Below are 25,824 nucleotides of genomic sequence, written 5' to 3'. Positions count from 1 at the left end.
GGCCAATAAATCTAAATTTATTTGTAGTAGTCATTTTTCTTAATGGAAGTGTTTTCCAGATGTTGCCTAAGTCTAGTCGTCTGGGACCTCTTCCAATAAATGAGGAAAGTTTGATTTCATAGGTTGTCACTGTTGATTTTGTCTAACCTTTGGACTAATTGGTTCATCCCAATGTATTTGCCCTGATATATAAGACTTCCAGGACATTGGAGAAATTCACCTCTCCTTTTACGGGTAAGTGTCAAAGTTAACTTGCTTCATGGAATTAAATGTGTTTTCAGTTCAATAGGGATATACCTTATTAAAGGTGTTTGAAAAGATTTATAAGGATAGTGGTTGGGAAGTTTTGAAAAGGATCACATTTATGCAATACACCTGCTGGAAGCTTATAAATTTATTTTGAGAGTTAAGGGAAAGTTGGAAAGATAATTCTTGTTTGTTATTTAAATTTTACTGAAGCTGGTTATTTATTTATTTATTTTCCCCAAGATAGGATTTAAAACCTGTACTGTAAGTTCATGCTGTAATTTGAATAGAGTTTTAAGATAACTCTGTTTTCTATTTGGGGAGATTCTAAAGTATTAAAATTATCAGTAACATGACTGAGATGGTAATTTGATTATTTTTTTCTGTATAAGATTAAATCTAATGGTCAAATATTTACCATGAATTAAGGCTGGTTACTTTTAAAAGTCTTGCTTCAAGAATCAGATGGTTTTTATCATTAAATTGCATTTTAAAAATTACTGAAACACTGTATGTAACACAGACATAAGTTAGTGGTGAGATTCAAGAGCAGTTTTCTGATACTTTTTTCTTTTCAGCGAGGGCTCAGTACCGGAAAACAACCATGGAGGGGAAAATACTTCCCATTTACTTGTTGTTGCTGCTTTCTGTTTTCTTGATTCAGCAAGTTTCTTCTCAAGGTAACTTAACCATCAAAAATACTTTTATTTAACAGCTATTGCTAATCATTCAGTTCTGACTTTTATGACAACAAAAGAAATAGATTTCTAAAAACGTATATTTGCTTGAGTTTAATACATAATAAAAACTTAAAATTGTGTATAGAATATATAGCATATTTATAAGCATTTTGTATTATGAAGTTTTTCAAGAAGTTTTGAGCTTTTCTATAGGATAATTTTTGTACTCATTATTCCTATAGTTCTCCCAAAGGTTTAAAAAAATATAGACACTTACACAATAAAACTATGCTGAAATGATACAATATCATCGGATTAACTGAAATGAACAATATGCATATAGCATATAATTTTTTCCTACATGTTTACAAAGAAATTTATTCTTTTACATCAAATAAATTATGGCATCATGTCGATATAGATATATTACAATGAACATTTACAATGTTTCAAATGACATTTTATTAATCTTGAAAATGCGCCTTCTTTCTTATAAGGACTGTTCATCCAGATATAAATTTACACAGGTATGAATGTCATTTTATATTATAATATTGAACCATTCACAGCCCTCCAAAAACAGAGTTAGTCCTGGATGAAGAGTTCTTGTTATTCATTTTTAGAGAATGTTAAGGTACATTCAGTGTAATTACCTTAACAGAAGTCTCTAGCATCACAAGGTAAATTACTTAACGATAACACCAAGCTTTGGATATTTGTTTCCTTTTCCTTTTTTTTTTTTTGGTTCAAGTTACTGTTTCTTTTTTAAATTAATTTTTATTGGAGTATGCTTGCTTTACAATGTCCTTTTCGTTTTTTCTTTTTCTTTGATAAGCAAAATCTGAGAGAAGAAAAATCAAGGTGCATGATTGTTATGGCATTGTTTACATTTCCAGTAAAATAATTAAATAAGCCTGAGCATGTGAGATAGCTGCCTGCCATGGACATAGTTTCAGAATCACTTAGATAAGGTGGAAAAACACATGAAAGCAAATATAAATATTTAATCAGGAATGACGAATACCAGGGTGTATCCAAACCCTCTGCTCTCTCAGAATAATATTACAAGGTTCATAACACTGGGTGCATTTCCTAAGCTACTTCTCCTCTGTGATGCAATTGGCTGTTCACTAGAACAGTTTTATTCTCCTTTAAATAAATGAAATTAAAATTAGTTGTTAAAATCAACATCAATAAAAGTAGGACAGCCATTAAATCTATGGAAATAAATTTTCCTGTAAAGATGATTGACTTCCTATTTCAGAAATCTGCTAGTTATAAAAGAATAACCTTTTGATGTTGTCGTCTGCTTTTCTTGCCTTCTCAGCCTCTTCCCATTCTTTTTTCTTTATATATATGTATTTATATACATACACTATATATGATATGCATTTTTGTATGTATTGTGCACATGTGTATGTAAAAAGTTCTGAAAGTTGTCCTAATGTTTACTGTTTTATTTGCATATTAAAACTTTAACTTTCCTGGACTCATTATTTTGAGTAATTTTTCAGTGTGCTTCAGCGTCCCTCTATGGATTTAGGACACTGCACCTGCCAGTTTCTATTCCAGAGATGGATTCAGTTGTTACATTTCTGAGGTTATCTCTCAGGGAGGTTTTCAAGGTGTTTTCTAAGTGACTTAAAAATATAGTTAAGGATAATTATGCTTTTATTTTTGTTTTGTTTTACCCAAAATAACTCTGTTCATGACCTTTATTCAAGTCCAGATGCTTTTCAAGAGTCACCTATTTGGTACTCTCTTTAGTGGTGGTCGTAAGCATCTGACTTCCCCAACACTTATAGAGCCCAGTTATCCCCACCCATGAAAGGAGTAGGAGCCTAGGAAAGTTTGTGCTGGCATGACTATCTTGCTGTAAACGTATGATCAGAAATGAGAGGCAATGTGATCAGGACAAGTTTGGGTATCAGAATCAGATATATCAGGGTTCAAATTCTAGGTGGGCTGTTTACTTAGGATGACCATATAATTTACTATGCAAATCAGGACACTTCTAAGAGTGAAAGAGGTCATTATGAATGATTTTTTAAATTTTATTTATTTTATTTTTGGCCGCATTGGGTCTTTGTTGCTGTGCCCAGGCTTTCTCTAGTTGTGTCGAGTGGGGGCTACTCTTGGTTGCGGTGTGCGGGCTTCTCATTGCAGTGGCTTCTCTTGTTGCAGAGCATGGGCTCTAGGTGCGCAGGCTTCAGTAGTTGTGGCTCGCGGGCTCTAGAGCGCAGGCTCAGTAGTTGTGGCACACGGGCTTAGTTGCTCCGCGGCATGTGGGATCTTCCCAGATCAGGGCTCAAACCCGTGTCCCCTGTGTTGGCAGGAGGATTCTTAACCACTGCGCTACCAGGGAAGTCCACTATGAATGATTAATAGGTGTTAATTGATCTGTAATACATATATACTTGAGTTATTAAGTAGCTGGGTGCCCTTGAGCAAGTTATTAAAATTTCTGTTTCAGCTTTCTTATCTCTAAAAAAGAGGCTACTAATACTCTCCTGGCAACGTTTCATAAGCATTAGAGATAAGGTATGACTCAGTGCCCAGCACAGAGATGCTCAGTAAATGGCAACTAGTCATCATCCTAGTAGCAGCATCAGTAGAGCTGTAGCTGCCAGCCCTCCTCCAGGAATACCACCCTCTTTTGTGCAAAGTCATTACTCAGCCTGATTTTCAAAAGTGCATTTATCTTCTCAGTCTAGTAATGAATAAAATGGCATGATGAAGGTCACCTAGGAGACCAGGCAAAGGTCACCTGGACCCATTGCTAACCATCATTCCCAACCTTTCCAATTGATAAAGTTCTGCTCCACCAAGCAGCTTTGTCCTCCTCCCTAGATTTCTTCCTTTTTACAAAGTGGCTTGGCCCTGTTTACACTAGTGTTGTATAATTTTAGATTTATCAAGCTGTGCAGGGAGATGTGGGGAAGGGTATTCTAGAGATGCCACCTGCAACTGTGATTATAACTGTCAACACTACATGGATTGCTGCCGTGACTTCAAGGAATTCTGCGCTGTAGGTAAGTCCTGAGAGCTGGTGTCTCCTCTGTCAAGCACGTCCTGTGAGAGTCCCCTTGCACCGCTTGCAGTGCTGTTGTCACACTATTTCACTTCTCTGTGCTGAAGTGCCTTTCCCTTCCCTCGTGTAAGTGCTGCAGTGTGCTGTGCCTGAGGGTGGTGTCAAAGCTTGTGATCACTGGGGGAGGTTAAGGGAAGCCTGGAAGTCTGTCACTTGCACAAGGTTATTGACTAGTGCCAAGTATCATGTCTTGTTTTAAATAGAGACAATACTATGACTCAGGAATCATTAAGTAAATAGTAATGAGTAATTCTTTGCTATTAACCAGAGAGGTAATTGCTTAGGGATGGAGCCCTTCAATAGCTTCATCAAAAAATTCATGGACATAAAATAATCTTGCTTACTGTTTAACTTTTTGGTATTAATATGTTTCTAAATTACCTGAAAAAGGCACTTTAAAAGTGTTTAATAGTGAGTGTATAATGATGAATTTTAGTTACATCCCAAAGGGCATGAATTTTAAATTATGATACTCCATTTAAACATACTTTGGACTGTTTTCTTGTTAATGTGCAAATATTTCATATTTAATTTATGAAAATTATAATTAAAAGTGGCTCAAAGTTATATTTGCTTCAGAAGTTGCATGTGAAGTTGATAAATATATTGTTGTACAATTTGTTTGTTGTGTAAGGTAATTATTTCAAATAGTCCTGAGTAAATCATCGTGGCTTTAACCAAGGCTTTTATGGAAATGAGCAGGCTTCTTATATAGTCCATACCATGGGATTAGGCTGAAATCTTTCAACTCTACACCATGCCCAGTTTGTCATAACAAAGGTTTCTGTATTATAAATGATTTTTGAGCCTAAACAGTGACTATTTATATTAAGCCAGCTCTTTAGAATATATTGTTGTAGAATATGCATGCTCAATTGACAAAAATCTACTTAAAAAGTAGCAGTATCAAAAGGAGAGAATGGTGGGAATTCATATGAAGTGTACTTACCTCTTTAGACATTTCCCAATTTTCCACTGTCCATACTTGAAGTGACTCAGACAGCATTGGGGTGTCTCTTGGAGCCTTGAAGGGCAAGAAAATTTTCCTTAGTCACCATATTTCTTTCTTGACCAGGGCTGTCTCCACTTGGGAAACCATCTATCTTCCAAATTCCAAATAAAAGACTTAGCTATACACTTTTGGAACTCTAGTCAGCTATAAGGTGGGAAATGACTATCAATACATGGGCATGACTGATTGTGTAACCAATAATCCATAATGTTTTGTTTTGCTCTGGGTAGAGTTTTCCTGTAAAGGCCGCTGCTTCGAGTCCTTTAAAAGAGGGAGTCCGTGTGACTGTGACTCAGAATGTAAGAAGTATGGCAAGTGTTGTTCCGATTTTGACAGTTTTTGTGAAAAAGGTAAGCATCCCAGTACCAATCAGTGCCTCTCAGTACAGCCAGATCTGTGCACCTATCTTAGCTTCACTGATAATGTCTTAACATGCGGTCCAACTCAGGTCTTGATTTTACTAACATATACGCTATTTCATATTAATTTTGTTTCACCAAGATGAATTAAAGAAGGAATGCTTTTTCTAAAGCACTCCCTGGCTCAGCCAGGCTCCAGGAGTGCAAGTGATTGCAGGTTGAGTAACGGAGAGGATAGGGGCTGGGCATACATGCTTTTCTCCTCCAGGTGTGGTTCAATTTCAGGTTAAATCAACAGTAAGCAGCTCATTTGATAATTTCTTGTCTAATTCTATGGTGATGACCCCACAAAGTCAACTGTCCTTTGAGCTATCTGTGCTTTTGCTCTCAATGTTTTTGAGTGTATATTTGAGGGCAGAATCAACATGTCCAGCTTCTCTGAACTAGTAAATTTGAGTCAGTTTAAAGCACTAAGTTGATAGGCAAACCAAGAAGCTAACTGTCCATTGTATTTCCCTTCTGATCTCTACAGTCCCCTCAATAGTCTCTATCTAAATGCCTGTGTGTGAAGGAGTCAATAAAAAGAGGTAGTTCCATTTTAGAATCCTCTTCTCTGGTTTTGGTCCTGAAGGAGTACTCTGAGGGCATAATAAAACCCTCCAGATTTACCAAAAAAAAAAAAAAAAAAAAGGACTTTAAACAGTGTACTTAAATAATGAATTCCTTTCTTTTACCAAATGTTTGTTCTTAAATCCTACTCTGTTAAAACAAGAATATCTATGGGGGTAAAAGTGGAAATAAGCATTGCTTGCATGATCTTATTTTATTTAAACAAGGCTGCACCTTCTGCTTCTTTCAAACAGTGGAGAAATAGGGTGGGTGGAGAACTATTAATCAGCATAGTTAAGGAATATTTCTTAACTCTTTAATGTTTTCATTGGAAAGCATTCCAAAAATAATGGAGACACCTTCCCTGTAATCAAAATCACAGAGTTCAGAGTTCCTACAGCTTTCAGAAGGACACATGAGATGAGTGTTCCATATTTACTCATCACTCTGATAATTGTTTTGGCTGTGAGAGAAAAAACTAAGAATTTATTTTGGGCAGAGGATGGATGGGGAGGGAAGATGGTTAGAGAATGACAAAGCATTGAGAGAACATGTTAATAAAGACAATAGTTTATGCTACCAAGTGGTGGGTCAGATTACTTGAGGTTTTTGTAAAACTCAAGGATAAAAAATTGATGAAGGTAGTGCATCATTTACAGAATTCACAGAGATAGGGTCCAACTGAAAATGAAGGCATCAACTAGATCTTCAGTACGTCATTTTTATTTTCTTTTAAATTTTAAAATTTTATTTTACTTATTTTTTTATACAGCAGGTTCTAATTAGTCATCCATTTTATACATATTAGTGTATATATGTCAATCCCAAACTCTCAATTCATCACACCACCATTCCCCTCTCACAGCTTCCCTCCCTTCATGTCCATACGTTTGTTCTCTACGTCTGTGTCTCAATTTCTGCCCTGAAAACCAATTTATTTGTACCATTTTTCTAGGTTCCACATATATGCGTTAATATACGATATTTGTTTTTCTCTTTCTGACTTACTTCACTCTGTATGGCAGTCGCTAGATCCATCCACGTCTCTACAAATGACCCAATTTTTATCTTTTTATGGCTGAGAAATATTCCATTGTATATATGTAACACAAATTCTTTATCCATTCGTCTGTCAATGAGCATTTAGGTTGCTTCCATGACCTGGCTATTGTAAAAGGTGCTGCAAAGAACATTGGGTTGCATGTGTATTTTTGAATTATGGTTTTCTCCGGGTATATGCCCAGTAGTGGGATTGCTGGATCATATGGTAATTCTATTTTTAGTTTTTTACGGAACCTCCATACTGTTCTCCATAGTGGCTGTATCAATTTACATTCCCACCAACAGTGCAAGAGGGTTCCCTTTTCTCCAAACCCTCTCCAGCATCTGTTGTTTGTAGATTTTCTGATGATGCCCATTCCAACTAGTGTGAGGTGATACCTCAATGTAGTTTTGATTTGCATTTCTCTAATAATTCGTGATGTTGAGCAGCTTTTCATGTGCTTCTTGGCCATCTGTATGTCTTCTTTGGAGAAATGGCTATTTAGGTCTTCTGCCCATTTTTTGATTGGGTTGTTTGTTTTTTAAAATATTGAGCTGCAGGAGCTGTTTATATATTTTGGAGATTAACCCTTGGTCCACTGATTCGTTGCAAATATTTTCTCCCATTCTGAGGGTTGTTTTTTCGTCTTATGGTTTCTTTTGCTGTGCAAAAGCTTTGAGTTTTCATTAGGTCCCATGAGTTTATTTTTGTTTTAATTTCCATTATTCTAGGAGGTGGATCAAAAAAGATCTTGCTGTGATTTATGTCAAAGAGTGTTCTTCCTATGTTTTCCTCTAAGAGTTTTATAGTGTCCGGTGTTACATTTAGGTCTCGAATCCATTTTGAGTTTATTTTTGTGTATGGTGTTAGGGAGTGTTCTAATTTCATTCTTTTACATGTAGCTGTCCAGTTTTCCCAGCACCACTTATTGAAGAGACTGTCTTTTCTCCATTGTATATCCTTGCCTGCTTTGTCATAGATTAGTTGACCATAGGTGCATGGGTTTACCTCTGGGCTTTCTATCCTGTTCCATTGATCTATGTTTCTGTTTTTGTGCCAGTACCATATTGTCTTGATTACTGTAGCTCTGTAGTATAGTCTGAAGTCAGGGAGTCTGATTCCTCCAGCTCCATTTTTTTCCCCTCAAGACTGCTTTGGCTATTTGGGGACTTTTGTGTCTCCATACAAATTTTAAGATTTTTTGTTCTAGTTCTGTAAAAAATGACATTAGTAATTTGATAGGGATTGCATTGAATCTGTAGATTGCTTTGGGTACTATAGTCATTTTCACAATATCGATTCTTCCAATCCAAGAACATGGTATGTTCCATCTGTTGGTATCATCTTTAATTTCTTACATCAGTGTCTTAAGTTTTCTGCATACGGGACTTTTGTCTCCCTAGGTAGGTTTATTCCTAGGTATTTTATTCTTTTTGTTGCAATGGTAAATGGGAGTGTTTTCTTAATTTTTCTTCCACATTTTTCATCATTAATGTATAGGAAAGCAAGAGATTTCTGTGCATTAATTTTGTATTCTGCAACTTTACCAAATTCATTGATTAGCTCTAGTAGTTTTCTGGTGGCATTTTTAGAGTTCTCTATGTATAGTAGCATGTCATCTGCAAACAGTGACAGTTTTACTTCTTCTTTTCCAATTTGTATTCCTTTTATTTCTTTTTCTTCTCTGATGGCCGTGGCTAGGACTTCCAAACCTATGTTGAATAATAGTGGTGAGAGTGGACATCCTTGTCATGTTCCTCATCTTAGAGGAAATGCTTTTAGTTTATCACCATTGAGAATGATGTTTGCTGTGGGTTTGTCGTACATGGCCTTTATTATGTTGAGGTAGGTTCGCTCTATGCCTACTTTCTGGAGAGTTTTTATCATAAATTGGTGTTGAATTTTCTCAAAAGCGTTTTCTGCATCTATTGAGATGATCATATGGTTTTTATCCTTCAATTTGTTAATATGGTGTATCGCATTGATTGATTTGCGTATATTGAGGAATCCTTGCATCCGTGGGATAAATCCCACTTGATCATGGTGTATGATCCTTTTAATGTGTTGTTGGATTCTCCTTGCTAGTATTTTGTTGAGGATTTTTGCATCTATATTCATGAGTGATATTGGTCTGTAATTTTCTTCTTTTATAGTATCTTTGGTTTTGGTATCAGGGTGATGGTGGCCTCATAGAATGAGTTTGGGAGTGTTCCTTCCTCCTCAATTTTTTGGAAGAGTTTGAGAAGGATGGGTGTTAGCTCTTCTCTAAATGTTTGATAGAATTCCCCTGTGAAGCCATCTGATCGTGGACTTTTGTTTGTTGGAAGATTTTTAATCACAGTTTCAAATTCATTACTTTTGATTGGGCTGTTCATATTTTCTATTTCTTCCTGGTTCAGTCTTGGAAAATTATACCTTTCTAAGAATTTGTCCATTTCTTCCAGGTTGCCCATTTTATTGGCATAGAGTTGCTTGTAGTAGTCTCTTAGGATGCTTTGTATTTCTGCGGTGTCTGTTGTAACTTCTCCTTTTTCATTTCTAATTTTATTGAGTCCTCTTCCTCTTTTTCTTGATGAGTCTGACTAATGGTTTATCAATTTTGTTTATCTTTTCCAAGAATCAGCTTTTAGTTTTTTGATCTTTGTTATTGTTTTCTTTGTTTCTATTTCATTTATTTCTGCTCTGATCTTATGATTTCTTTCCTTCTGCTAACTTTGGGTTTTGTTTGTTCTTCTTTCTCTAGTTCCTTTAGGTATAAGGTTAGATTGTTTATTTGAGATGTTTCTTGTTTCTTGAGGTAGGCTTGTATAGCTATAAACTTCCCTCTTAGAACTGCTTTTGCTGCATCTCATAGGTTTTGGATCGTTGTTGTTTTCATTGTCATTTGTCTCTAGGTATTTTTTGATTTCCTCTTTGATTTCTTCAGTGATCTCTTGGTTATTTAGTAATGTATTGTTTAGCCTCCAGGTCTTTGTGTTTTTTACGTTTTTTCCCCCTGTAATTGATTTCTAATCTCATAGCATTGTGGTCTGGAAAGATGCTTGATATGATTTCAATATTCTTAAATTTACTGAGGCTTGATTTGTGACCCAAGATGTGATCCATCCTGGAGAATGTTCTGCGCGCACTTGAGCAGAAAGTGTAATCTGCTGTTTTCGGATGGAATGTTCTATAAATATCAACTAAATCTGGTCTTTTTTGTCATTTAAAGCTTCTGTTTCCTTATTTATTTTCATTTTGGATGATCTGTCCATTGGTGTAACTGAGGTCCCCCACTATTACTGTGTTACTGTCGATTTCCTCTTTTATAACTGTTAGCAGTTGCCTTATGTATTGAGGTGCTCCTATGTTGGGTGTATATATATTTATAATTGTTATATCTTCTTCTTGGATTGATCCCTTGATCATTATGTAGTGTCCTTCCTTGTCTCTTGTAACATTCTTTACTTTAAAGTCTATTTTATCTGATATGAGTATAGCTACTCCAGCTTTCTTTTGATTTCCATTTGCATGGAATATCTTTTTCGATCCCCTCACACTCAGTCTGTATGTGTCCTTAGGTCCGAAGTGAGTCTCTTGTAGACAGCATATATATGGGTCTTGTTTTTGTATCCATTCAGCAAGCCTGTGTCTTTTGGTTGGAGCATTTAATCCATTCACGTTTAAGGTAACAATCGATATGTATGCTCTTATGACCATTTTCTTAATTGTTTTGGGTTTGTTTTTGTAGGTCTCTTCTTCTGTTGTGTTTCCCACTTAGAAAAGTTCCTTTAGCATTTGTTGTAGAGCTGGTTTGGTGGTGCTGAATTCTCTTAGCTTTTGCTTGTCTGTAAAGCTTTTGAGTTCTCCATCGAATCTGAATGAGATCCTTGCCAGGTAATCTTGGTTGTAGGTTCTTCCCTTTCATCACTTTAAGTATATCATGCCACTCCCTTCTGGGTTGTAGAGTTTCTGCTGAGAAATCAGCTGTTAACCTTATGGGAGTTACCTTGTATGTTATTTGTTGTTTTTCCCTTGCTGCTTTCAGTACTTTGTCTTTAATTTTTGCCAGTTTGATTATGATGTGTTTCGGCGTGTTTCTCCTCTATGGGACTCGCTGTGCTTCCTGGACTTGGGTGGCTATTTCCTTTCCCATGTTAGGGAAGTTTTCGACTGTAATCTCTTCACATATTTTCTCCGGTCCTTTCTCTCTCTCTTCTCCTTCTGGGACCCCTATAATGCGAATGCTCTTGCATTTAATGTTGTCCCAGAGGTTTCTTAGGCTGCCTTCATTTCTTTTCATTCTTTTTTCTTTATTCTGTTCCGCAGCAGTGAATTCCACCTTTCTGTCTTCCAGGTCACTTATCCATTCTTCTGCGTCAGTTATTCTGCTATTGATTCCTTCTGCTGTAGTTTTCATTTCAGTTATTGTATTGTTTATCTGTTTGTTTGTTCTTTAATTCTTCTAGGTCATTGTTAAACATTTTTGCATCTTCTCGATCTTTGCCTCCATTCTTTTTCTGAGGTCCTGGATAACTTCACTATCATTATTCTGAATTCTTTTTCTGGAAGGTTGCCTATGTCCACTTCATTTAGTTGTTTTTCTGGGGTTTTATCTTGTTCCTTCACCTGGTACATAGCCCTCTGACATTTCATCTTGTCTCTCTTTTTGTGAATGTGGTTTTTTCCCCACAGGCAGCAGGATTGTAGTTGTTCTTAGTATTTCATTTTAAAAAAATAACAATCAAACTCTCTTGCGACTCACCACTTAGTCTTTTTTTTTACAATTAATTATTTTTGGCTGCGTTGCATCTTCTTTGCTGCACACAGGCTTTCTCCAGTTGTGGCGAGCAGGGGCTACTCTTTGTTTCAGTGAGCAGGCTTCTCATTGCAGTGGCTTCTCTTGTTGCAGAGCACAGGTTCTAGGTGCATGGGCTTCAGTAGTTGTGGAACGTGGGCTCAGTAGTTGTGGCGCATGGGCTTTGTTGCTCCACGGCATGTGGGATCTTCCCAGACCAGGGCTCCATCCCGTGTCCCCTGCATTGGCAGGCGGATTCTTTACCACTGCACCACCAGGGAACACTTACTTGTTTTAAGATTGCTATAGATACCACTTGTAGGCATCTATATATCTCAAAGTCGTAACATTTCAAGAATTGAAGCGGTCAAGCACCTCTGAATGTGGGTGAGAAAACAATCCAAGAAGTTAAATAGTTTGCTCAAGATCACTAGTTAAAATGTGATAAAACTGTTTCTCAAGTTGAGGTACCTGGTGTTTTTGTGGGGTGGGAGGAGAAAGAGGGAAAGGTATGGTGGTCAGTTCATGCAGATTGCAAAAACAGAGTTCTGAGGAGAAGTTTGGTAAGAGCAGGAGGATTTATCACCACTGTCCTCTCCCCAGAGTGCTTCCCCCCACCCCGTTCTCTGCTTTCTTATCTTTCAGAAGTCCTTCTTCTTTTCTTCTGGTTCTTAATGGTCAAAACATGTTCCATGTAGGCTAAAAAGATACACATCAAACCACTAAGCTGTTTATCTTGGAGAAGGGCAATACATTTTGAGGAAAGCATAATGTGAAGGTGTGAAATTCTTCCACGAGTTAATATTTATGTAGAACTTTTGTAATTAAGAAAAAGAAAAAAAGAAACGTAAATTGGTATCATTTGATTTAAATGAATATGAAAACAGGAAAATGTAATTTTTATATTTATCTTCTCGAGAGCACAAACATCTGTCAACCACATGCAGTGATTATTTTGATATCACAGAAGGCTGGCACAAAGTATAGAGCTCATAAAGTATTTTTTAGGCAGGCAAATACCTTCAGATATCATCTAGAAGAAAGATCTCTGTATGCAGGCAAGAGGGGTTCAAGAGGGTTTGCCCATTTGCCCAAGGTCACAACGATAGACCCTTATAGGTCTAGAACTGGAAGTCTTCTGGCTCCTGAGCCTTTGCTTCCCATCATAATTTACAATTTGAGAACCAATTTTTTGTAGCAATGCATCTTCACATAGCTTGGAGTAGTTGGTGTTGGACTAAGACCCTGCCTATACAGGTTTTCACCAGCATTTACTCTTGAAGCCAGATGCATCAGTGCCTTTCACAGTTAGAGTTGCTGATGAATATGAACAAGTTAACCGACCCATCTTGCTTGGTCTCAGTGCACAGTCCTGCATCACCACCACCTTCAAAGTCTGCACCTCCACCTCCAGGAGCAACTCAGACCATCAAATCAACAAACAAACATTCACCCAAATCATCAAGCAAGAAGACTAAGAAAGTTATAGAATCAGAGGAAATAACAGAGGGTAGGAAGATGACAGATGTAAAAAAAATGAGGTTTCTGAGATGAAATAACCTGTAGGTGGACTTTTATAAGACTCCTTATAGTACAGGGTGATCTTCTGAGTCATTAAAGGCTCATCACACTGCTTGGTTTAGGGCAGAGTTTAAGCCAAAGTATAAATGCTCAGTTATTTATTTTCCTTATTTACCAAACTCAGTATGGGACTAGGTTAAAATAATCAGAAGAAACAAGTCTTACTTTTTTTAAAAAAAAAAGCCATGATTTTGTTTGCAGAACAATTTGATTCTGTAAGATTTGGGGAAGTTGAGAGAAAGTTATATAGTTATACTGCTAGTTATCTGTGACAAACTCAGGTGCCTTGCTTTTAACTGACATTTACAAGACCTGTTGCTCATAGTACTGATAAAACAAGCAGGACAGACATTTGTAGATCAATAAACAGCATTTTTGTTGTATTTGAACTGGCAGTTCTTTTTTGCTTTACATCACAGTTGGTGTGATCAACTTTTTTATTCGATTTATAGAACATTCTGTTTCTGAAAATCAGGAGTCTTCCTCCTCCTCTTCCTCAGCTTTTCGGAAAATCAAGTTTTCCAAAAATTCAGCTGCTAATAGAGAATTAAAGAAGAAACCCAAGGGTTTGAGCATTGATAAAGATCAGTGACTATATCAATGCCATGTTAACAATAATGACCTAAAAGTAAGGCGTGTGGGTAGAATGATTTAAGGACATTTCAATATTTGGGGGGGTATGTAACTTCATAAAAATTACTTTAGAAGATACCAGTGAAAATTTCCTATAGGAAATTAGTGCCAAGCAGCTAGGTAACCACTCTATAAAGCAAAGGAAGAAGATACTATAGAAGCAACTGTAGAACCACAGGATGGCACCAGAGATGACTATTAAGTTTTCTATTTCAAGTCCTGTCTACCTGATATCATCTCTTCTCCTTCCTCTATCTTGTCTTTTCATTTCTCCTTCCCCAGATTTATTTTATTTAACTTTTATATACTTCCTTAAGTGTTTTAAAATGTTAATCCATTAAATTCCCATACATTTCTGAGAAAGGCAATATTATTATCCACATTTTACAGATCCTCATTATTTTCCTAATAAATTATCTGTCATATCTGGCTGATTTTTCTGTAGTAGAGAAACTACAGAATTGGCTATTATCTCCTGAAAAGAGATTCCCTTTGTTCTGCTTTTTTATTATTTCCTGAATTTCTAAAATACATTCTCATTCTCCAGGAAATACTGGATTTTGGATACTGGAGTTTTGAAGAACTCATTTCCTGTGTGGTTATTTCCCTGAAGCCTTCTTTCCAGCTGAATAGCCAGATATTTAATCTTTGAGTCATCCAGAGAGTCTTGCACACAATAGAAGTGTTTGCTAAATGGAGCTCATCTCAGTGATGTGCCTCTTGGGCTCTGTATGTCACCTATGGGGTAGCTGCTAGGGGAAATCCTGTTAAACAGGGTCCTTTTGCTGCCATGGCATCCTAATCTCCTCTCTGTATCCCGAGACTGCTGAGTTTATACAGGCAGAGGAAAGAAAGCAGTTAAAAGCCATGTACACAGAAGCAGGACTAAGCAGGAACCATGGGGGTGACTGGAACAGATTCCTTGGATGTAGTTAGAGAGGCCTCTGAGGGAATTGGCGCAGTTAGTCTAAAAGATGTTGGAACTAGGTTTCCAGTAGGAAGGAAGTGGCACTGAGCAATAAGGAATAAGAAGAGTTGAGAAAGTGACGGGCAAAGAACATTGACATAAAGAGTAGAATTAGTGTTACTGATCATATTGATCATTTCAAAGTTGCCACTTGCTTCCATATATTAATTCTATTGAGTTTTACTTGTGTTTTTCACCCTTTATCCCATTCATTCCCTAAAATAGCCCAATAAGATAGGTTGTGTATCATTTTACAGTAATTTAATAGACATGTTAGAAATGAGCAATTTGCCTAGAGACAACACAGCTAGTCAATGATAAGGATGGCATCTTTATGTCACTATTAAAGAAAAAAAAACTATACAAAAATAAAAGATGTATATTTTTTTCACTAGTAAAAGACAACAAGAAGAAAAGAACCCCTAAAAAGAAACCTACCCCAAAACCACCAGTAATAGATGAAGCTGGAAGTGGACCGGACAATGGTGATTTCAAGCTCACCCCAACTCCTAACATTCCCACCACTCAACGTAATAAAGTTACCACAACTCCCAAGGTTACAATAGTAAAACCGATACTTTCTAAACCCAGTATTCCACCTAGTTCTGACACAACTAAAGAGACGCCTTTGACAGCCAATAAGGAGACAACAGATGAAACTAAAGAGACTTCTACAACAAATAAACAGACTTCAACTACTGCAAAAGAGAAGACTACTTCAGCTAAAGAGACACAAAATGCAGAGAAAACATCTACTAAAGATTTTGCACCCACATCTGAAGTTCCTGCTACATCTACACTCAAAGCTGAAACTATAAGCAAATCCCCCGCTCTCACCTCTCCCAAAGAGCCAGGTCCCACCACCAAGGAATCTACACCCACCACCACCAAGGAGCCAGCTCCCACCACCAAGGAATCTACACCCACCACCACCAAGGAGCCAGCTCCCACCACCAAGGAATCTACACCCACCACCACCAAGGAGCCAGCTCCCACCACCAAGGAATCTACACCTATCACCACCAAAAAGCCAGCTCCCACCACCAAGGAATCTACACCTATCACTACCAAAAAGCCAGCTCCCACTACCAAGGAATCTACATCCATCACCACCAAAGAGCCAGCTCCCACCACCACCAAGGAGCAAGCTCCCACCACCAAGGAATCTACACCCATCACCACCAAAGAGCCAGCTCCCACCACCCCCAAGGAGCCAGCTCCCACCACCACCAAGGCGCCTGCTCCCACCACCCCCAAGGAGCCAGCTTCTGCCACCCCCAAGGAACCTACTCCAAGTTCTCCTAATACACCTGCTCCAACCACCTCAGAGGCCTCTACTTCAACTATCACCATGGAGCCTCCCACTACTCCTAAGGGCCCTGCTGAATCAACTGAGTTTCCTGTAGAACCCACACCAAAGACTCTTGAAAACAGTCCCAAGGAGCCTGCTGTACCTACAACCAAGGCTCCTAAAGTGACCAAACCTGAAATGACTACAACAGCTAAAGACAAGGCCACAGAAAAAGACACAACTGATACCATGGCATCATCCAAAATTACTCTTAAAGCAACAACTCTTGCACCCAAAGTAATGACAGCAACAAAAAAGACAACTGAAGAGACTAAAAGCAAACCTGAACCAACAACAGCTATACCAAAAGGTACAGCTACTAACTCTCAAGTGACAACTCCTAAACCCCCAAAACCAACCAAAGCACCCAAAAAGCTCACTTGTACCAAAAAGCCAAAAACACAAGTGAGAAAACCAAAGACTACACCAACTCCCCCAAAGATGACATCAGCAATGCCTAAATCAAACCCTACCTCTTTAGCAGAAGCCAAGCTCCAAACCACCACCAGCCCTAACCAAACTCCCAACTCAGAAATAATCGAAGTAAATCCAAAGAATGAAGATGCAGATGCTACTGAAGGAGAAAAACCTCACATGATTCCTAGGCCCCCTGTGTTAACTCCTATAGTTATTCCAGGCACTGATTTCATAGGGAGAGGACCCAGTCAAGGCATTGGCATCAACCCCGTGTTTTCAGGTAATATGAATCAGTTACTTTCATGTTTAAAATTGGCAATGTTAACTTAAATCTTTCTGAACCAGGATGCCCTAATTTAGTATTATTCTATTGATATATATTATTTAGAACCCTGAACTTGTGAAGTTTTACATCTTCTCTACAGGTAAGCAGAGGGGTAATCACAGTAAGTTTATTTCATTATTTGGAAAATCAAGTAATAACCTAGGATTGCAAAAATCTGCAATATTCTTTTCCAAACCAATTCCACAGGGCAATCAGAATTGAGAAACAAGAATTTCACGTTGAGATCGAATATCCAATACTTGTCTAATTTACATGAAGATCAGGTACCCTGACCCATTCCAGTTCATAATTTATTTTTATATAACACTTTTTGAATAATATCACCTTTAAGGAAAACAACTATGAGATATATCACTTCTTTTTCACCTCTGAAATACATGTACCTCAAATTATACTCTTCAAGAGCTTAGGAAAGGGAGAACAGAGGAAACAGAACCCAGTGGGAGGATGTGAAAAGAACGGAACACTTTTCTCATTTTTATATTGGCTTAATTTGTGTTAATTTGTTTTAGATGAGACTAATTTATGTAACGGTAAGCCAGTAGATGGACTGACTACTTTGCGCAATGGGACATTAGTTGCATTTCGAGGTGAGTTTTGCACACATTTCTTTTTCTGCCCTTTGTTTTTTACTTGGTGTTTATGAGAGCGAGAGCCATAGGAGAGTACAAGTTTGGGCTGAGCTTCCTGGAGGGAAACCTGATTGATGAACTTACCTCACACAGTATTATAAGGACCTGAGGGTAAATACCAAAATATTGGATTAACAAAATTAGACATAGTAAAGTAACAAACAAAATAAAGTTATTTAATTATAACTCCTTAATTCTAACAGGTAAAGAAATTGAGAGATAAGTGATTTTCTGTAAATCACAAAGCCAGAAGGCTCTTTCTAGAGAAGCTGGGAAACTAAAATATTTTAAGTTATGCTAAATTTCAGATTTGAGAAATATCTACTCTCAGAAATGTTCAAATACTACCTTCTGTATTAGTACTCAAAATTCTGACTAAACATCATAGAATGCTTGTTAACACATTCAATCTGGTTCTTTATGATAAACTTTTTAAAAGATTTCATTTTGATTTCTTCTGGGATAGGTTTTAGTCTTCATTCAGCTTGTAGACTGATCATCACTTTCAATTTTAGGTCATTATTTCTGGATGCTAAATGCATTTAGTCCACCATCTCCACCTCGTAAAATTACTGAAGTTTGGGGCATTCCCTCCCCCATTGATACTGTTTTTACTAGATGCAACTGTGAAGGAAAAACTTTCTTCTTTAAGGTAAGAAAAATATCTTTGTGAGAGAAATCAGCAAATAGTTATTCTTTATTATGACAATTTAACCTCCACTTAGGAAGGGTCTCCATATTTTAATAAACTATCATTAAAATTTAATAAATAGTTAACATTCAATTTGGTAACATTGTCAACTTATTCAAATACTTAACTAAGTTAAAACTTTCTCCCTATACTTAAATCTAAGAATGAGTTCCTAACCTTTTTTTGCGTTTTTAACCTTTTAAAAAAGCTGTTCACATCATTTCCTCTTTTTAATTACCAGGATTCTCAGTACTGGCGTTTCACCAATGATATAAAAGATGAAGGGTATCCCAAACTAATTCCCAAAGGATTTGGGGGACTAAATGGAAAAATAGTGGCAGCTCTCTCAATAGCTAAATACAAGAACAGACCTGAATCTGTGTATTTTTTCAAGAGAGGTATGTGTTACATAATTGACAAAATTAAAAAACTTTTAAGGAGTGATCTGCCAGGAAAATTTTATTCAATATTTCCATTTACCATAGGGTTTACTGTCAAAAGATATCTTTAATGGCTAGAATCAAGTATTTTCAATTAAAAAATAAAAATTAAGGGCAGTAAGAAGTATTTAGCTCTCTCACCATGCAAATCACAATTTCATGAGTTTTCAGGACATTGATATAAAGAATGTCATTTATTTTCAAAGTTAAATATATAACTATGCAATTTGTTGGCTTTATTCACAAGCACTTCGAGATTTAGTAATTATTTTTATAATACCTTGACTAATAACCATTATTAATGTCTGGACATACTTTATGAAAATCCTTGTTTCCTCTACCTTGTAAAAGCTCTTTTCTATCTCTTTTGGGAATTAAAATTAATTTTCATATTGTATGTGATTTTCTAATTCATCATAGGTGGCAGCATTCAGCAGTATACTTATAAACAGGAACCCACCCAAAAGTGTACTAGAAGAAAGCTTGCTATAAATTATCCAGTGTATGGAGAAACGACACAGGTTAGGAGACGTCGATTTGAACGTGCTATAGAACATTCTCAAACACACACCATCAGAATTCACTATTCACCCATCAGAGTCACTTATCAAGACAAAGGTAATATTTTTTACTGTGTTAAAAATTCTTATACATGAAGTAGATGTAATAGTTTCTTACAGAGTATGGCTTATTATATATAAATACTGACCATATAACCCTAATACTTATTAATGCAAAACATCAATATGCTTCAATGAATGACCAAAGATCAATACTTTTTTCTTTGTGGCTAAGAAAGGCAATTTATTCAGGCTTGTTAATTATAATACCATTAACCAAGAACATTAAATCCAAATCTGTAACCCTTAAAACAGTCCTAAAAGGTAGATATTTGTACCATATCAGAGATAGCAAAAGCTGAGGCATTGAAATTAACTTACCCAAGGTAACAGAGCTACTGAGTGATCAAACTGGGATTAAAACCCAGGTCTGTTTGACTCGAACAGCTGCTTTTTCCAATACAGTACATTGCCTTTCAATCTGATACCTTTAAAGTGTCATCTGCAGGTTTCCTCCATAATGAAGTTAAAGTGAGTACACTGTGGAGAGGACTTCCAAATGTGGTTATTTCAGCTGTATCACTGCCCAACATCAGAAAACCTGATGGCTACGATTACTATGCCTTTTCTAAAGGTAAGTTATTAAGTAAAGTCTTAATAGCTTTCTGAAGATGGTACCTAATCTCTGAAACATGAATAAATTCAAAGCAAAAACAAGTGTTCAATGGTGACTAAAGGTGAGAAATTAAATTATATCACTTATTCTAATTATTCTGAAGAAGAGAAAGTTTAGATTTTTGCTTTACTTTCAATTAAATTGAATGGATTGCAATTCATTTCTGCCCTATCATTCATGAGATTAAAGCCTATTACGAAGAAACATCCAATTAATTGAGTAAAACTGCTACTGAAAACAATATTTTACTTCTATTATCTGTGGCATTTAACAGAGGTTTTGTTTGCCACGAAGTTGTATTGATTTACATCATTACACAGTCTGTAAGATCAGAAAGAAGGTGCTGAGAAACTAATTTTATTAAAAAAATTATATTACCTGGGCTATTTTTCCTTGAAAAATCCATAAAAATATAAGTTATTCTGCCTATATAAATGACATCAGAATGTATTTTTTTAAAGAATAAAACCCAAATGAATTATTTTTTAAACTAACTCAGTTTTCTCAAATTCTTACTTTGAAAAAGCAGAGTTAAACCTAATTTTATTGAAAGATGTTTGAAAGATCAGTCAAGGCAATTGTTTTTCTCTTTGTCAGAAAGTTCAAATTAATTAATACATTTCTGATATTAAAATGATAAATACTGTCTTTGAGTATAATAATAAACTATTTTTAAGTTCAAGTGTTTTGTTTTCTTTTTAATTGAAAAAATGACTTCTCTTCTGTTTAGATCAATACTATAACATCGATGTGCCAACTAGAACAGCAAGAGCCATTACTACTCGTTCAGGACAGACCTTATCTAATGTCTGGTACAACTGTCCTTAGACTGATGGGCAAAGGAAGAATCGACTAACTAAAATGAAGAAAAGAATGATAAATTTTGACACTGAAACACATTTTATTAATAAAGAATGTTGATATAAGCATACCAATTTAAATACAAAAATGTTTTTCAACTTGACAATCATTACACTAAAACAGATTTGACTATCTTATTCACAGTTATTATAGTTTATAGAACATTTAATTAATATTTCCTCTATTTATTCCTCCTCTCCCTCCCATTGCATGGCTCATACCTATAAGAGAGAAAAAGAATTAAACTGAATGCATCTTTTAAAAAGTTAGCTTAAAACTAGAGCATTCACTTACCCTAGTTCATTATAAAAATTTTCAAGATCAAGTGTGCAGGCATGTAGACAAAAAACTGTTAGACATGTCACATCTTCAATGGAACTTACAACAATCAGATTAATGTTTTATTACATGAATGCAATCTCTAACAGTTACATTGGAAAACAGAGATATTGAAATTTTACATTTCTTTTACTAGCTAAACAAGTCACAAAGCTTTATTCTGCTGTATAAAAAGTGTAACAACAACAGGCAGAGATGTAACAAGTAGTTACATCTACATAGCACTATAACAGTTTAGCTTTTCCAGATTATACCATGAATTTAAGGAAGAAATGAATAAAAATAAAATATAAGCACATATTCATGATATACCTATGGTATACAAACTTGTCTGCAAGATGTTTACAGATTAGTAAACATCACATGCTCAATGTGTACTTATTTAATCAACCCTTGGAACTAGTTTTAAAAAAACTAGATACAGGGGCTTCCCTGGTGGCACAGCGGTTGAGAGTCCGCCTGCCGATGCAGGGGACACGGGTTCGTGCCCTGGTCCGGGAGGATCCCACATGCCGCGGAGCGGCTGGGCCCGTGGGCCGTGGTCGCTGGGCCTGCGCGTCCGGAGCCTGTGCTCCGCGGCAGGAGAGGCCACAGCAGTGAGAGCCCCATGTACCGCAAAAAAAAAAAAACAAAAAAACAAAACTAGATACACATTGGAGGCTTAAGGATTAGAAAACTCATTCCATTTATTACTATCCCACATCCTATCACGTGATCAATATGTTAGAAATTTACCTCTCTGTCTGTTAAATTGACGACCACGGACACCTTGTCTCAATGTTGTCTGAAGTCTTACTCGTCTGAAAGGCTTTGGCTGACTACTGCTGGTATCTAGGAAAAGCATTAATATACAAGAAAGCAAGTTAATAAACAAGTTAATAAACAAACAGTTATAGTGACAAAAACTAATTACTAAATGAATGCATGGATAAAATGCAGAGGTGCCCATTGCTTTCAATATTTAAATGTTGTTTTTTTACAAGGGACATTTAACAAACAGAAAAGGTAAAAAGTTAAAAAAAAAGTTCTTTTTGACTTTTTTCATTCATTCACTCTACTAATTTAATAATAAGTATGTACTTGGTGCCTATCCATTTATCAGACACCGTGCTAGGGGTTGGGGAATACAATGGGAAACAAAATACCACATCCCTCAGGAAACAACAGTCCATTACAATATAACATGAGTCATATCTGACTCTCCTCTTTTCCAGATGCCCCCAATCCAATCATTAGAAACTCTTGCAAGCTCTAATTTAAATATATATCCCAAATCTGACTACTTCTCAGAACCTTGACTCTACCATCCTGTCTAAAACATCATCATCTTTACCTTGAATTACTGCAATATCCTCTAAACTTTCTCTTTGTTTCTGTCCATTACTCACTTTCAGTCTCTTCTCTACACAGCAGCAAAACTGATACTGTTAAGTCTTTAAAGCAAAACATGTTACCACTCTGTTTGAAGCCCTCCAAAAACCTGCTACATCCATGAAAGCCGAAGAAATTCCAATGGTCTCCTAGATCTTTCCTCCCCCACCCTGTTACCTCCTGCTAGTCTCTCTCTGTCCTTACTGTGCTCCAGTCACACAGGCCTCCTTGCTGACCCTGAACACATCACACTGCTGCCTTATGAACTTTGCATCTATTATTTCTCTCATCCTGGAACACCTGCCCCTGAAGAGCTGCACAGCTTCGCTCCCTTACCTCCTTCAGGTCTTTCCTTAAATACCATTTTCTTAGTAACATTTTTGTGAAATTGCCTGGCACTCGGTGGGCACTTAAGTATTTGCTGACCAAATGGATAATTGCTTAGATGGGGAGGTTTAGTGTTTTATGTTATCAAATAAATTTAAAAACACCCTAATTTCAGATTATACTGTAAAAGGGAACAAGAACCATATTTTATTATGCAAGCTCTAGTAAGATATAGCTAGTACCAATTCTCCTATTGAGGAAAGACAATTCTCATGGGACATCAGGATATAACTGGAGGCACAGAACTTCAGTTATTGTATTGTATTATTAATAACATTACTGTTTTACTAGTAACTATGACAGCTACAGTTTTTTGGGGTCTTCTTACTGTGTGTAAAGCATTGAGTTATATAATTTACATACATTATTTTTAATCTTGACTACAAGATGAGTTATGAATGCCCATATTTCACAATGAAATGAGCAGAGATTTAAAGTTACTAGCTGTTAAAAGGCAGATACAGGATCTGAACCTGGGGATGTTGGCTACAGGTTGATGTGTCACAGAAAAGCAGCTGAAAGGGAGAAAAGATCTTGAGATAGGAAAGTTCCATGATTGAAAAAAGTAGTAACTGAGCAGGTCTTCCATAAAACCTGAAGGTTCCATGACAGAGTTTGAGGATTACTGCTATAAACAATTTAAAATGAAAACAGAGGATGACTGAGTATGTATTTCTTCAATAATAAAAGTAATCCCCTACCTAAAAACTTTTAGATAAGCTAGTGTAGTATACTGTTTAAGAGTGGAGTCTCTGGAGTCGAACTTCTTGAGTTTGCATCCTGGCTTGCCCATTATTTACTCACTATGTGACTTGGAAGGAATTTTTCAACCTTTTGTGACTCAGTTTCCATTACTATGAAATGGGTATGCATGCTTACCACGTTGGGTTGGTGTGAGAATTAAATGAGTAAATATAGGTAAAGGGCTTAGAATACTGTCTGATATATAGTAAGTGCTCAATGAATGTTAATTATTTTTTTAAAAGTCCTGCAGAATTAAGTTTTATTGCAAGAAAGATACATTAAATAGCCCTTTTTAAAGTTAACTTCAAAAACGTGAAAAACCAAACTTTAAAACTATTTGTATCAGTACCTTTCAATTTTTTTTTTGTTTTTTTGAAGCAACAGGCCTCCCAACCCTCAACCCTCCATACCAAATCTCATGTAGAACCTAATATGCAGAAGAAATAAAAAAGGAGCTGCTCTGGTTTAAACACAGGCAGGAGGCCTGGAGTACTACTCCATCCCTCACAGCCCCTACAGCATCTCTAATGTAACCAATTCCCGTTAATATAAGCCAAGTTCCTTTTAATAAAATAAAATTTCTCTTTTAAATGAAGCATTTTAAAAGTCAAGGAAAAAAGAATTATCAATTGTAACTAACAGAGCAGGATCTTTTGCAAACAAGTTTGATGTATAAAAGCTGTACTGTAGTCAAGAGCAGGAACTTACCTACAGAAGAACTGGAAGGAGGGTCCTGGCTGGTGGAAGGAAGATCTGACTCATCAGATGCCTGAACAGGCTCTTCTTCCTGCTGGCTATCAATTTCGAGGCCTGCTTCTGAACTAATACTAAGAAAGGAAAACAAAAATTGATTAGAAAATACAAAACTGATCCTAGAACATATCCTAAATTTTTCCCTAACTTTATTTTTCAATAGTCTGCCATTTAAATAACCCAGAGCTCCCCTCCAACTCAAAACTGCAGTCTCTGATATTGGTAACCATACATTTTTTTTAAAAGGCAAGAGAAAAGAGAGCTCAGACTCCTTTTTCCTCCCTCCTTTTCTCACTAGGACATGTTCCAATTTTAATTTTTGTTTTTTCCTCTCTTTTGCTGTTGTTGTTTTTTCTTTTTGACAAAAGATGTTCACATTTTTGGCATTCACAAGAGATATATTATCCAGATTTTGATATACCACAAAACAACTTTCTAGGAAAGCAGAGTACTAAAATAATTCACAACAGTTACAACTATTAATAATATACCACTATTTCACCATGGGCTCTAGCCCAGATGGGACAAGCTAGGTTAGGTGAATTCCTGGCTCAAAGCTATAACTCCATCTCTCTTTCTCTCCCTCCCATTCAAGAAAGTACATCAAAAAGCAAGTGAGGGAGATAAGAGTACAAGAATAACTTGAAGCTGTTCCAGTTTTTATCATCTGCAAACTTTAGTACGCTTAGTAATAACAATGTACCTGAAAGATACCTCTCATGATTCTGCTAAAGTTGAGAAGAACTGGTGAAGTGCAGCCTAGGCAAGTTACTTTAATGTTCAGAGTCTGAGCTTTCTCACTTGTAAATTGGAGATAATACTTTGCAGAGATACTGTGTGGTTTAGAAATGACATATATAAAGGGACCTGCATACATGGGATGGAATTAAAGGCAGCTAGTATTTTCAGCAGGATCTGTAACTTTCCCCAAATTAAGCAGCACTGTGTTAGAGGCATAATAATAGACCTGCCTTTTTTCTTATATACTAGAGTTGGCCTGTAATTACACTAAGAAAGTGTTGCTAAATAAAACAAAACCTCTGAGCTCTACCTAGGAAATCTGGGTTCTACTTCCAGCTATGCTTCTGACTATGAAGCAGTCCAACTTTTTTTATTTTATGAAGAATCAGGTTCCACTTTGAAAGTTAAACTTCTCCAAGACCACTGTCCAATGGTTCTTTCCATTAAATTACTCCACCTCCTTTGGTTTAAAAAAGCCCAGATGATTTGTTATGAAATACTTCTTTTGTTAAACTTTG

General features: G+C 36.4%; 2 protein-coding genes across 7 annotated transcripts in view; one reads left to right on the top strand and one right to left on the bottom strand.

Moving 5' to 3' along the window:
* The first annotated feature begins 348 nt into the window (after positions 1 to 348).
* PRG4 (proteoglycan 4) lies at positions 349 to 20,977 on the top strand. 5 transcript variants are annotated; one of them, XM_082614221.1, is made up of 11 exons: positions 351 to 510; positions 825 to 926; positions 3,836 to 3,958; positions 5,260 to 5,379; positions 15,393 to 17,045; positions 17,624 to 17,701; positions 18,259 to 18,395; positions 18,676 to 18,832; positions 19,295 to 19,492; positions 19,931 to 20,068; positions 20,841 to 20,977. In XM_082614221.1, the coding sequence occupies exons 2-11, from the start codon at positions 851 to 853 to the stop codon at positions 20,936 to 20,938; spliced, it is 2,778 nt and encodes a 925-aa protein (XP_082470347.1). In that variant the 5' UTR covers positions 351 to 510; positions 825 to 850; the 3' UTR covers positions 20,939 to 20,977. The 5 variants fall into 5 exon arrangements, with proteins under 5 accessions (XP_082470350.1, XP_082470351.1, XP_082470347.1 ...); XM_082614223.1 differs by having other exon boundaries at positions 352 to 510; positions 19,943 to 20,068; XM_082614224.1 differs by lacking the exon at positions 3,836 to 3,958 and having other exon boundaries at positions 349 to 510.
* A 14-nt stretch (positions 20,978 to 20,991) lies between these two features.
* The window catches only part of TPR (translocated promoter region, nuclear basket protein), a 65,958-nt gene continuing 61,125 nt past the window's right edge, over positions 20,992 to 25,824 (bottom strand). For both annotated transcript variants that reach the window (XM_082614219.1, XM_082614220.1), the window contains exons 50-52: positions 24,521 to 24,639; positions 22,046 to 22,141; positions 20,992 to 21,192 (exon numbers count right to left, since the gene is read on the bottom strand). In XM_082614219.1, the coding sequence (XP_082470345.1) occupies positions 21,137 to 21,192; positions 22,046 to 22,141; positions 24,521 to 24,639 (271 nt within the window). In that variant the 3' untranslated portion in view covers positions 20,992 to 21,136. The remainder of the gene's footprint in view (positions 21,193 to 22,045; positions 22,142 to 24,520; positions 24,640 to 25,824) is intronic.

The sequence above is a fragment of the Mesoplodon mirus genome (assembly GCF_964341445.2).
Source record: "Mesoplodon mirus genome assembly, chromosome: 3".
Taxonomy (NCBI): Eukaryota; Metazoa; Chordata; class Mammalia; order Artiodactyla; family Ziphiidae; genus Mesoplodon; species Mesoplodon mirus.
The sequence above is the reverse complement of the archived record's forward strand: the minus strand, read 5'-3'. Positions and strand labels throughout refer to the sequence as shown.

Excerpts from the sequence above, each read along its gene's own strand:
- PRG4 (XM_082614221.1), top strand. The coding sequence starts at position 851 with ATGGAGGGGAAAATACTTCCCATTTACTTGTTGTTGCTGCTTTCTGTT. Across the intron at positions 19,493-19,930 it reads AGTCACTTATCAAGACAAAG|TGTCATCTGCAGGTTTCCTC; the intron begins GTAATATTTTTT and ends ATACCTTTAAAG. Across the intron at positions 20,069-20,840 it reads TTACTATGCCTTTTCTAAAG|ATCAATACTATAACATCGAT; the intron begins GTAAGTTATTAA and ends TCTTCTGTTTAG.